The 13,936-nt window shown below is 41.7% G+C and overlaps 2 protein-coding genes across 4 annotated transcripts in view; one reads left to right on the forward strand and one right to left on the reverse strand.

Annotated features, from left to right (window-relative positions):
* The window catches only part of LOC131104658 (uncharacterized), a 37,374-nt gene extending 28,334 nt beyond the window's left edge, over window positions 1–9,040 (reverse strand). For both annotated transcript variants that reach the window (XM_058052071.1, XM_058052070.1), the window contains exon 1: window positions 8,715–9,040. The gene's annotated coding sequence lies outside the window, so the exon portion shown is untranslated. The remainder of the gene's footprint in view (window positions 1–8,714) is intronic.
* Window positions 9,041–13,277: 4,237 nt separating this feature from the next.
* The window catches only part of nkain4 (sodium/potassium transporting ATPase interacting 4), a 33,030-nt gene continuing 32,371 nt past the window's right edge, over window positions 13,278–13,936 (forward strand). For both annotated transcript variants that reach the window (XM_058050924.1, XM_058050925.1), the window contains exon 1: window positions 13,278–13,711. In XM_058050924.1, coding sequence (XP_057906907.1) covers window positions 13,658–13,711 — 54 coding nt within the window. In that variant the 5' untranslated portion in view covers window positions 13,278–13,657. The remainder of the gene's footprint in view (window positions 13,712–13,936) is intronic.

The following is a 13,936-nucleotide window of genomic DNA, read 5'->3' on the forward strand; positions in this document are numbered from 1 at the left end:
CACATTTGTTAGATGTTCAAATATAAAATAGTATGTATTTGTGACAATGATGTATTCCTTCCACAAACTTAGCCTGGAAAGTAACACAATGTGATGAAAATATACTCATCCAACCCGAGGTGCGCAACTGCTAAACTAAGCTAACTTCTGCGAGCTTCCGTTCACTCTCAAGAGTCAACATTACGACTCAAAGCTGAGAGAATCAAGCGTAAGTATTGAAGATTTGACTTTGATGTAAATACCTACCTACACTTCTTATTATGAACAATACAAGATGACATCATTAGAAGTACAGTGACTTTATGAAACATGTATTTCAAATACATGAGTATGAGCGAATGATGGTGCTGTATGTGTTCCATCAACAAAGATGTCTTCTGTCTGTCACTGGGACATCATGTGGACTGGTGCATGTCTCCAATGTCATTATCCATTCAGTGGGTGTGCAAGAATGATCTCCACTGCCATGTCACTAACCCTTTTCCTAGAAAATACTCGATGATGTCAACACAAAACACCTCCACCATAAACTTTGTAAAGAACACAAATGTAATAGTTTTAAACTACTAAAGATAATCATGATCAGGATGGAGCTGCAGGACAGGATGCTACATTGTTATACTACCTCATATATGTCATATATGGCATCAAATAATACATGTATTAAAACTTGCGTGGTTACTGATCAGACTGTTGTACAAATGAACCAAGTAGCCACAGATTAATAAACTAAATAAATGTGTTATTAATATTACTACTGTTAAATATATCAGGTTTAGCTGTGAACTAGAAATAAATCTGCAGACAGAGAACATGTAAAACTAATAACTTTGCTTCTATATTGTAAATCATTTTCTTATCATTGGAAGACTCAATACCGGTATATAAAAAAAATATCGCTCAATAAATAATTAATAGCATTCGTAATTTGAATGTGTTTCTGTGCTAACTTCATGTAATAGAAGTTCCAAGGTGCAAACTGCAAAGCGCCATGGGAGTAAAGTACTAAATAAAGACATTTTCAAAGTTTTGAGGCACCAAGAAATCTCCACCCCAGTTGTGTCACTTTGCTTTCTGACTTAACACAATCTGCTTCCTCCTAAAATAGCTCAGTGCTTCTCTGATGAAGCAGGCTTTTGGCTCACCACCATGATAAAATGACAAACAGGGTAGCGTGCAGGGGTGGTAAAAAAAAAAGACCACAATATCTACACTGTCACAAGCTTACAAACCGACTAGAAGATGTGGAGATTCATTTGATGTGATTTTGTGATGTTACTGCTGTGTGCTGAACGTAGGCACACAAATAGATGAGAGCGCAGTTTGAAGATCAGACAGTGTGGACGTGACACTTAAACCCGGCATACCACAGGGCCTGGTTCACGGATCCATTGTGGGAATAACATGAGAAACCAGGAAGCGACGCCTTAGTGGTGTTTTCATGAGAAAGTATTATCCATTTGGCAACGTACTATTGTTTACAAACTGCTATGTCGTCGACTTGTGATGGGACACAATTAGGAGCCTATGAAATCCATTTGATTTTTTTCCCAATTTTTCCCCAAAGTATAGCGTGTCTGCTTTTTGTCTTTCACTAAAATGTCTTTTCATTAAGTGCCAAAATCCTTATATGTATTAATGCAATACACCGTTGGGCAATTTTGCTCAGTAATTCAGAAGCGGATGTTGAGGATGCTGAGGTTCTCATTGGGAGTGACCAGGATGGACAAGATCAGGAAGGAGTACATCAGAGCGACATTAAATGTTAGAGGCCTTGGATATAAAGTCAGAGAGGCCAGACTGAGATGTTTGGGAGGAGACATGAGGAGAGATAGTGAATATATTGGTAGAAGGATGCTGCGTTTTGAGGTGTAGAGGTAGACCAAAGAGGAGGTTTATGGATGTAGTGAAGGAGGACATGAGGGTAGTTGGTGTGGGTGTTGGGAAAAGCCCAACGAGAAAGAAGTAGAATTGAGAAGCGGATGTAGCCTGGCTAACTTTTCCAATGGGATGTTAGCATCTGCATATTTTGCTGTAAAACCTTCAACAATTCCACGATTCTGTTAACACAGAAATGATAGAGCCCTCCACAATATATGTATACTGTCACTGTTTTGTTCATAAAACATAAAGCGACCATGCATAGCAAGACTGAAGTAAGTCCTAATGGAAAGTGAATCGAAACGGCTGTAAACAGATAAGCGGATGTTTTGATACGCCGTGAACTAGTCCTTAAAGATGAAGGCATCCTCTTGGGTGGAGTTCAGTTGATGTGATCTCTCTTTCAGCAGGCCACTCTTATTAAGCAGCACATCTAAAAGCCTGAGGATTCTCTTACTAAACCAATCAATACGGTACCTGCCTTGCCACGGTCTCTGAGGGAGACCTCAACCCCACCCCTCTGGTCTTCATGCACATTTTGGCACCGCCGTACTCACTCATGGTTGGGGCAAAGAAGAGGTGGATGCATTTCATCACTCAGAGAGTGGAATAATAGCACGTACGGGTGCAAACAGTCCTCAGAGAGAGAACAAACCGCCTGTTAATTCATAAATAAAGACGGCGTTCAGCACGAACCCGCCTCTGTCCTCGTGCTCCGTGAGTGCTGGAACTGGTTCTTCATCTCGTACACCTCTGTGACTGCCAGAGGAATCGATAAGAAGCTAATCTTCTGCAAAGGTTGGCTCACCCACGAGCTGCCCGAGTCTTATACTGTACTATATTGTTAACATCAGGACAAATGAATTGAGATAGCAAAGCAGACGCAACATATTTTAACATGAATATGACACATGACTCTAAGTGGGACACTTTTAAGAAAGGTTTTGGATACAGATGACAACAATGTCAAGAAAACGTACTTATTAATGTACTTAAACATTTGTATGCCAGGACCTTAGACACCAATGTAAACTTACAATTTTAAATCCTCAATATGCATGTTTTCAGTGATTACAAGTAAATGGGTATTATGGAACTCAAAAATGGAAATTACTATGGAAATTAATTCATTCATTTTCTACCGCTTATCCTCACGAGGGTCGTGGGGGGTGCTGGAGCCTATCCCAGCTGTCTTCGGGCGAGAGGCGGGGTACACCCTGGACTGGTGGCCAGCCAATCACAGGGCACATATAGACAAACAACCATTCACACTCACATTCATACCTATGGACAATTTGGAGTGGCCAATTAACCTAGCATGTTTTTGGAATGTGGGAGGAAACCGGAGTACCCGGAGAAAACCCACGCATGCACGGGGAGAACATGCAAACTCCACACAGAGATGGCCGAGGGCGGGGACCGAACCCTGGTCTCCTAGCTGTGAGGTCTGCGCACTAACCACCAGACCGCCGTGCCGCCCTAAATGGGTATTATGGAACTCAAAAATGGAAATTACTATGGAAATTAATTCATTCATTTTCTACCGCTTATCCTCACGAGGGTCACAGGGGGTGCTGGAGCCTATCCCAGCTGTCTTCGAGCGAGAGGCGGGGTCCACCCTGGACTGGTGGCCAGCCAATCCCAGGGCACATATAGACAAACAACCATTCACACTCACATTCATACCTATGGGCAATTTGGAGTGAATAAAATATAAGATTCTTGGCTGCACGGTGGTCGGGTGGTTAGCGCGCAGGCCTCACAGCTACATAGGAGACCCGAGTTCAATTCCACCCTCAGCCATCTCTATACTTTCAGACATCAACCAATTAGGAGACAGAAAAATGCTGATGTTACTGTGTACCATGCACCTGCTAGCTGGCCCCGTTAGGTGAATCTCAAATTTGATTGGTTAAAAAAAAAACCATCACTACTGATTATGTTTAAGTGACATGGGAAAGCAGCTTACACTGACTTGCCAACACATAGAAGCTGCAATCCAGTTGGACAAGGAAATCTAGAATACACATACTAGAGTGTAGGGAATATATAAATACAATTTCATGGAAGAAGTACTAGAATTGGAGTTGCAAATGTAGGTCAGTTCTTGTGGTAATGTTTAGACCAGCAGAGAAGGCTTTGCTGGCCCTGACAGCACACGGCTGGCAGAACTGCAAAACATTCTACTGAGAGGTGTTTCTAGGATACCACCGCTCTGATGTAACTGGGAACGCTAACCAAAACATTCACATATTTGTATTTTAATAAACATGTTAAATCAATGTGTCTAACTGAGCATGGCTATTTAGGTAAAGGCAGACATTCAGACATCTGAAGAAGAAGCAACAAACCCAATACAAGAAAACAACAAAAAGGGGTTTATTTAAGTTGCTCCACGGTACAGTGGCTGGAAGGCACTGTTGTCCTATTTATACAAGCAAATATATTCAAAATATGTGTCTGTAATATTAAAAATTTGATATGCATCCCAGTCCCGCTGTGCTAATTGCCCAACATGAAGATTCACTGGAATTGTGATCAGGAAGTATACAATATACTATACCAACACAAAAGAAAACATCTTAGATGACCTGTCTTATGAACATAATGAGCTTAAAGTACAGGAAACCATGAGTGGGAATAAAATAAATAATACCACCAAAAGGGTACAAATTGTTACAAACTCCAACTATGTGAACGTGTAAAGAATCTACAAAGCACCTTCCCAAGTGTAAACTGGGGCAACTCATGTTGTACAGGCTGCATAAACTCAAATACACCAGGGAAGATTGCACAATAGCACTCCATTAAATAATACATGATTTTTACGTAGAATGAAATGTATCCTTACTGTAGCATCAAACAACCTTAAAACTACTCCAGAAAAATAAATACAATTGTCAACATACACTGCAATAGTATTTAGAGCCGTGGGTATACGCAAGCCACCCCCCTCTGATCACGGAGCAGAATGGTTGCTTCCAATTTGCCACCAGCTGTTCCCCAGTTGCTACTTCCATGTGGCAGAAGCTTGGCCTCACTCTTAGGCTGCATTCATTCATTCATTCATTTTCTACCGCTTTTTCCTCACGAGGGTCGCGGGGGTGCTGGAGCCTATCCCAGCTGTCTTCGGGCGTAAGGCGGGGTACACCCTGGACTGGTCGCCAGCCAATCACAGGGCACTCTGAGGCTGCACTGGATGCTAAAAGTTCATGCAAAACAGCACATCCTGACACTTGATGACACTTCAAACAGGAAGATCTGATGGAGCATGGATGTTAAAGAGGAGCATGGGCAGGGGAGATGAACTCATCTCTAGGAATGTTCTGAATTCCTGTTTCCATGAGCAGAATATTGTAGACAATCTTTTGCACATGATTCGAGGACCATTGTGACTATATGGGCTGCATGGTGGACGAGTGGTTAGCGCGCAGACCTCACAGCTAGGAGACCTGAGTTCAATCCCACCCTCAAGCAACTCTGTGTGGAGTTTGCATGTTCTCCCCGTGCATGCGTGGGTTTTCTCCGGGTACTCCGGTTTCCTCCCACATTCCAAAAACATGCTAGGTTAATTAGCCACTCCAAATTGTCCATAGGTATGAATGTGAGTGTGAATGGTTGTTTGTCTATATGTGCCCTGTGATTGGCTGGCCACCAGTCCAGGGTGTACCCCGCCTCTCGCCCCAAGACAGCTGGGATAGGCTCCAGCACCCCTCGTGATCCTTGTGAGGATAAGCGGTAGAAAATGAATGAATGAATGTTTTATATCCATGATTAATTTCCATAGTAATTTCCATTTTGGAGTTCCACAGTACCCATTTACCTGTGGGGGCCTGTGAGGATAAGCGGATAAGAAAATGAATGAATGAATGAATGAATGAATGAATATTCTCCTTCACTTGGGCTCAGAATTGCCTTCTTGGCCTTTGCACAGGATTAATTATTGAGATGATTTTGTGTAGACATGCTTTGTGTGCCATGACCCTCTTGGTCTATAACACTAAGGCTTGGATGGTCGGTCTGTCTAAGGTACTACACCACAGGTTCCTGGCTCGGTCCCTCATCTGGCTGATATACATATAACGCACATATAATAATATAATAACACACATGTAATAAGCATGTACAAACTTTCAGGATTCCTAGTCACACTGATGTGCAAACGATTCACACAGTTAATGAAGTACATGTTGGGAAATAGTCCAGGTCTCCAGGAAGCTGGAGCCTACCCCAGGTGACTGTGGGTATTAGGTACCCTACACACTACTAATGGAAGGTTTGGAAAATGTCATTTTAAATAAAGACCAATGGTGTCTGAATGCAATTAAAATGATACCTCATTTTGTTACTGCATAGGCTATTATTTTTGATGTACAATATTTACACTTATTTTGAACAGCACCTGCCATTTTTATATTTATTATATTATAATATTATATTCTTATTTTTACCTTCGATGCGATACAATGACAATAAAGGCGATTGTGATTCAGATTCTGACCTCAAGGCGTGTGATGATGTTGGACAGAAAAAGAGCCAATGTTTGGTAGATCATAATTAAAGTGGCTGTGAAAGTGGCGCTGAAGGTGAGATCAAGCATGTCCACTTACAAGTCATAAATAATATTACAGCAGGAGAGTGTATGACTATATGACCACCAGATGACCCAAAGACGAAGGGAAGCAAACAGACTGTGTTAAAAGTGTTTTACTGTCACGGCGAAGTACTGCAATGAATGTACTATATCCCGCCCTCTTCCTTGTCTGAGACTGGATGTGAGCGATGTGACAGCCACGCTCTCTAATTCCACCATCGGTAACATATGCTAGCTAGTGGTGGTGTTCTTACATTTTTTTGCATGAGGAATAGTAATTTGTGGCCAAGGAAGAATAGCATCTCTGTGTCTGCAAAATGAACACAGAAAGGCATCATGGGAGGGGAAAGTAACACTCAGGTCCCCGTCGCCTCGGGTGCAACAGCGGCAGGAATTGTCGTCTGCCCTGTGGGGACTATCTGACTGTTCCGTCACCCTCAACAGAAGGCTGACTCTGCCCTGGCCTGCTTGATGTCAAACACACGGGGAGAATATTTAGGACGCCTTGGGAGATTGCGCTGTAAGGGAGACAATTCTTGACATTTTGTACAACAGGCAGGAATTGGAGGCGCTCCCGAGCCAAGTGTGGGTGGGTGTGCTGCACGCTGTGAACATTATTGCCTGGGATTCCGGCTTTATGTTAAATGTGGATTGTCTTCTCCCACTCCTGCAAACAGGATGTTGTAATTCTTGATATGGGTCACAGGAGAGGTCGCCTCAGGGGTGACACTCCTGCTTCGGTCAACACAAAGAGTCTAATGAAGTGAAATGGGCATCTATTGTCTCTATTTTCATCAGTTTATACACAAGTATAGTTCATCATGTATAATAAAGTTATATTTAAAGGTCATATCTGACGTGCATAATGAACCTTCCCTGCTGTCTCTGTCTTATCAACATGTAAGACATCCCTGTGGGTCATCAGCAGATTAGCATGTGTCTGTGATAGGAGGGCCCCTGACAAAGGCTTTATTAATAAATCACGTTGACACAGGGGCCGTAATGTAGAGTACACACTCATTTAGATCAAAAGTTATGGTAATGGTAATGGTTTTATTTCATTTGAACATGCATCAGATTCCAATTGAATGCATCCCATAATCAGTTCCCAGTTCCACATGTCCAAAAGGAGTAGGAAGAAGCAAAGCTTATTAAATCCTACCCCTCCATCTGGTACTTTTACAATCACTAACTGCTACATTTGTTCACTTCCTGCTTTCCTAATATAGTTTAAGGTTTAAAAAAAATTTTTTTTTGCTTTATTTTTTTTTAATTTTTTTGTCCCATAGTGAAGTACTCGGTGATATGAGCATCCAATGCCATAATGTGTACCATAGTGCGTGTCAATATAGTGATATATATAGCACATCATGACTGGTTCAAGACTCTTCATCCTTGGATTTAGCAAACATCAACTGCTTGTATTGTTTCTTGAATTGGCTCATCGTTGTGCATTGTTTGATTCCCTTACTCAATCCATTCCATAGTTTGATTCCACATACTGAAATGCTATGGCCAGCATAACGTAGTCCTAGCATAGAAGTGTTTCAAATGTACTTCTTCCCTGAGATCATATTTCTCCTCTCTTGTAGAAAAGTATTTTTAGCTAATTGGTTAAATTTTTAGCCTTATGCATTATTTTAGCTGTTTGAAGATGAACTATATCAGCAAGTTGAAGTATTTGTGATTTTAGAAATAAGGAGTTAGTATGTTCTCTGTAGGCGGCATTATGAATTATCCTTACTGGCCTTTTTTGCAGTACATTTAGCGAGTGAAGATTGCTTTTATAGTTATTATCCCATATTTCCCCACAATAAGTAAGATATGGTAGAACCAGAGAGCAATAAAGAGTGTGGAGTGTGAACAAATTTTGCTTTGTTCAATATTGAAATATTTCTGGCCATCTTATGTTGTATATTTGTAATATGAGGTTTCCAGTTCATATTTTCATCTCATATTTATGTCAAAGTTATGATGTTAAAACCTCCATGCGTGCAATGCGCCTGGAAGAGGGGGTGGGGGGTGTTAAATAGGGGTGGGGTGGTGGATGGTGGAGGGTGCACCATTTTCAAATTAACGAGGCAACTTTCACACATGAATGACCAACCGGTTATGCTGCACTTCAAACATAAGCAGCTATTGATTGATTGATTGATCGAGTGGGCGGGTGGGTACACAGCTTAAAAACAGTTCACATGTCGTTAGCATGCAGAAATATGAGAGATTACAAGGTACTCACTCGAACCTCCGATGCCTTAGAGGCGCATTTCTGTCTCTTGCAGCCGGCTTTGAGGATGACAACTCCCGGGACAAGGTGCCTTGAACATCGCTATCCTTCCTGGCCAATCTCCGGAGTCCTTTTAGTGACTCCCTCCGTTTATCATGATTGTGGTCAGGAACATTAAAATAGCAACACTCGATGTGAATGTGATTATTTTTAATTTCTCACAGTCGTCCGTGCAGCAGCAGTGAAGTGACAGCGGCTATTTGAAGGGATGCTGACGCATAAGCAGAGGGGCTCGTCTCCTTCCTCTCTGCTCAGCCTCCATCAACTAGGCAGCACCACGTGACGGCAACCAGCGAGCACGGGCCTCCGCCGCTGTTCCTGCTTTTCAAAATAAAAGCACACACGGCGAACACAGAACACACTGTAGAAAGTCCAAATCACTCAATATTATCATTTGGCCTTTTAGAACTATATTTAAGCTTTTCACAAGGACTGAAAATGTGTATAGCTACATATGTATACACAAAAACAAAAAAGTATGCTCTGTAGTGTTCAATATTTAGCTTCAAGATTCGTACTACAATACACATTAAATATTTACATTAAAAGCCAATCATTTGCGAGTACCTGTGATATCCCCGTAGGTTTCAAATAAACCAAACACGTTTGGCATGACATGTATTAATCATTTCCAACGTCTCACAAACGTAGCTCATATGAGTAGCTCTTATATTGACACGAATCAACTCATATCCTTTATTTTTCATCTTATTTTTAACTTGACGCATTTCATCCATTCACTTAAACTCGACCTCTTTCAAGGGCGCCCCCAAGTGGCCGGTGTCAGCATTGTAAAAGCTACTGAGTGAAAGGTCCTCAGTAGCAAATAGTAGCATGATGTCATTATAATCGCTAAGAACATTGGAGAGGAGCAAGCGTTTGCCAAAGTCCACATGAAACCACATTGATTATGATGATGATTGTGATTTTTGCTGATGTAGTTATAGCCAAAGAGATAGCCGACGCATCGAGCGCTGTGCCGTACGTCAACGTCGCCGCCATATTGGATGTGTCAAGTGCATGAAGTTACAGCTTTCTACAAAGACATTTAAGATAACACTTCCCGTTTATACATACACACGCAGACTAACATGCATATATTAGTGTGTGTGCGAATGTATAAACGAGAGGAATTACATTTCTTTATCGAAAGGGGCTTAATAAAAGTAAGTTTCTGACCTGAAGACAGCTGGGATAGGCTCCAGCACCCCCACAACCCTCATGAGGATAAGCGGTAGAAAATGAATGAATGAAACTTCAAATTCAGTCTGTACAATACAGATAAAAACAGATATTATCAGTTTTAATATAATGTATATAATACATATATACAGTATATTTATTAATACATAAGAGGTGTAGCATTCACTTAGTGTGAGATGTGTTGTGCTCTCTCATCCATCCAAGGTTGATCATTTCAGCATGAATAAAGGCATCAATTTTAACCTTGTTGTACGAGCAAACTACTTTTGATTATAAGTGTATGGTTTTGCTCTCTGGTTATTAAATGTTCCTGAACCTTTCTGCAAGACAAGATTGGTCTGGTTTTATGTGAGAGTGGAGGCACTGAGTGGCTAGAAGACAATAAATGAAAGCGTCCGCATTACACGTACGGCTTGAAAGAGAGAAAAGCCTGGTCCTTTGGAGGTCTTTTTCCCATTGTTGTCCATTCCGAGCCAGACTGCCGGGTCTCCTTCACAATGCGGGTCCCCTCAGAGCAGAGCACCACTGGCTGTCCTGTCGCTTCACATTAGCGTCTTTGCAGAGAATAGCGGTCCCGTGGGGGGACTCGGACACACTTGTTATGAAAGAAGAGTTGTGGATACACAAACCATCACAATGCGAGTTAGTGAGGAGGCGTTGCCCAAACCGGCCAAAATGGAAACACCACTATTTAGCCTTCTAAATAGGTGACCTTATTTTAGCCACTCCTCTCTACTAGCACACATTCAGAAAACGTTCTCTTGTAGCATACACAGTTATGAATGAGTGAGCAGGCACTGATTGAGGTTGAATTATAAAATGCCGTCATGTCCTCCTTCACTACTTCCATAAACCTCCTCTTTGTTCTTCCTCTACGCCTCCTACTTGGCAGATCTAAACGTAGCATCCTTCTACCAATATATTCACTATCTCTTCTCTGGACATGTCCCAACCATCTCAGTCTGGCTTAAAGGACTTTATCTCCAAGGCCTCTAACATGTAATGTTCATCCTTCCTGATCCTATCCATCCTGGTCACTCCCAATGACAACCTCAGCATCCTCATCATTGCTACCTCCAGTTCTGCTTCCTGTCTTTATTCCCATAAATACACTGACATGACAAATGACAATTTTAGTTGTCATTTGGCCCCCTCCATGGCCATATTGCGTCTGTATATTTCAGTTGTAAACATCTCGCAGATATCAAAGATGGATGCATCTGCTGTTCATTTCCATACCCTGATGTATCACCTCTCCACTTGAAACATGTTGCTCTGAGGATGACCAGAAACGTTTTCATGCTGATTTCCTCATAAATATCCCGAGGTTCTTTCCAGTACCGAGGACGACTATAAAAATGCGGGTGGGAAGGGCAGCAAAGGTTGTCAGCGGCACCATAAAGGAGCACAATGTAGGGACGTGTGTGATGAAATGGGAAGTGAAGTCTTCCCTTGCTCAGGCCGCAGAGGCGTAAAAGATTTATCAAGAGGAGGAGGGAGGTGGGACGTTCCTCCGTGCACTCTGAGCATGGAGAAGGAGGCCTGGTCCGAGAGCCGCTTTTAAGATCTGTTCTATTATACAGGATATTGTACTGAGCAGCTCTATCGAGAAGGCAAAGGGAGATCGAAACCAATGTTAGTTTAAAAATGGCGTGGGAGCAAATGCCTTCTTCTTCTGGCTAAATGTCAAAGCGATCCATTTGAAGGTTTTTAAACACGTTATATTTGGAGTAAATGATATATTCAGATGAATATGTGCAGTAGTACTTACTGAAAGTGATGCTTTGGTTCTATGAACACATGCTCAACACTGATTATGTTATGTTGTTACATGAATAGATGATGTCATGCTATGAACTAGAGGTCTTCAACACTTTCAAGTACTTCCAAAGCAGGGACCCTAAACTAAACTATAGCCGGTTCTGATCAGAAGTTTATCGAGTATATTTATAGAGTATGTAGCTTGTGTGGCTGTGCAAAAGTACACTGGTAGACCTCACCTCCTGTAGACGACAAGCTGATAGCTTGGTCTTATAGATTGTTAAGTCTCATTTACTGGGGACTGGTGGATCTGGTTTCAAGACGAATTGTACGGGTATCCACTATTGCATTGCTAAAATATAAAAATCCCAGCTCCAATGCGGCTGTGCACACAAGTATGTTGGTAAAGCTCACTCCTTGATGCCTTAAAGGGGAACTGCAAACTCATTTTTGCCCATCATTCAATTCTTATGTGAAACACGAACACATATTTAGTTCCCTTTTCTGTGCATTATAACACAAGAAAACAAGTTAATTTGAGCTAGCTTACAATGTTGTCATTGGGATACACCTATTTGGACTATGAAGCCCTCTAAAAAAACAACATTGCATGGTTTGATATACATGCTGATCATGCATTAACACATACACTGATGCATTTTGCTGTATTTTATGATTTAAAACACTACCGAAAATTATTTTCTTGGCGTATTGATGCTGTTGGCAATAAAATTTTTCCTCACCCTAACAAGGCCCAAACGACCACTTTAAGTCGAGCTCATTTAATTTCCCAATCCCACCCTCGGCCATCTCTGTGTGGAGTTTGCATGTTCTCCCTTGTGAGGATAAGCAGTAGAAAATGAATGAATGAATGAATGAATATAATTTCCCCTTTTTGCATGTTCTTTACTCTCTTGTTATAAGAAGGAAAAAGGACTCACAAACTAATATTAGATTTTCCAAAATGTATTAAAATTATATTAAACAGAATATAATTGATTTAATAATAAATCAGACAGAATATAGAATAGTAGCTAACCCTGTTGGTCAAGTCTCTTTCCTTAAATGAGGAAAAACCCTGCTCCACCAATGCGGTGCCTGCAGGCACCAGGTACCCCACCCCCCCTTTTCAGTTAACAACGTGAAAATGTGAGAATACTACAAATAAATGCATTCTTAAATACTAAATGTGAGTTGTGGGTACCAGCATTTGGTTAATGTTCTGGTAAAACCAGCATATTCAGTTTGTTTGGGTTCAAATAAACCATGAAAATGAATGCTACAAAAATGAGTAGCTCTTGGCCATTTTCATTTTATAAAAGTAGCTCTCACAAGAAAACAAACAAACCTTGAGACCAATTTGTCTCTTTTTGATGGCCTTGTCTGTTTAAAATGAGGCCTCTACAGAGTGTTTAACCATACGGCCACAAGATGGCGCTCCATTCTCATGTTAGCTAAACTTCATCCACTTCATACACTTCCACTCATCTATCGAATTCGAATTAAACCCATCAGAACCAAAGTCACCAAACCAAACACACAAACCCTCCAATATATATACACGGTATATATTGCTGTTTGCCTAACCTTCTACCAGTGGACGCCCCCCGAGCCTGGTCCCAGCCCCCGGGCTGAGTGCTCCACCAACACCGCCCCTCCTCCTTCACCTACTGGCTGAGTCCAGTCGTCTCCTCCCGCCAGTTACCTTGGCTGAGACCGGGCCGGCCGGAGCTGATAGGAGCTAACAAACCAGCCACCGCTCACCGCGACACTGTGGCGGTCTGTGGTCGAAGACGACACCGGAGGGGAGGACGAGACATGGGAGTCCGGATGCCGGATCAAGACTGAGCGTGGCCGGCATATCGTGGCTCCTCTGTCCGGGTTGACAGAGCTCTTCTCCCCCAGACTGAGAGTTTGTCACCCGGAACACAATGGGCTGCTGCAGCGGGCGGTGCACGCTTATTTTTATTTGCACCTTACAGCTGGTAAGTTGGATTTATTTCTTCTTTTACATCATTTAGGTTACATTTAAAATGAATGTACACTTTTCTTTAGAAAATATGACTTTAAACAATTTCTTGAATGGGTTCGTGGTACATAAAAGTTAAGTTTATGTCAATGTTATTGAGAATGGTAATTATTGTTAGTAGTTTTCTGTTTTTAATCAAGTCGTTTGGTGTTATGAGGTATATTTCCTGGGCCAATCTTTG

The sequence above is a fragment of the Doryrhamphus excisus genome, chromosome 16 (assembly GCF_030265055.1).
Source record: "Doryrhamphus excisus isolate RoL2022-K1 chromosome 16, RoL_Dexc_1.0, whole genome shotgun sequence".
NCBI lineage: Eukaryota > Metazoa > Chordata > Actinopteri > Syngnathiformes > Syngnathidae > Doryrhamphus > Doryrhamphus excisus.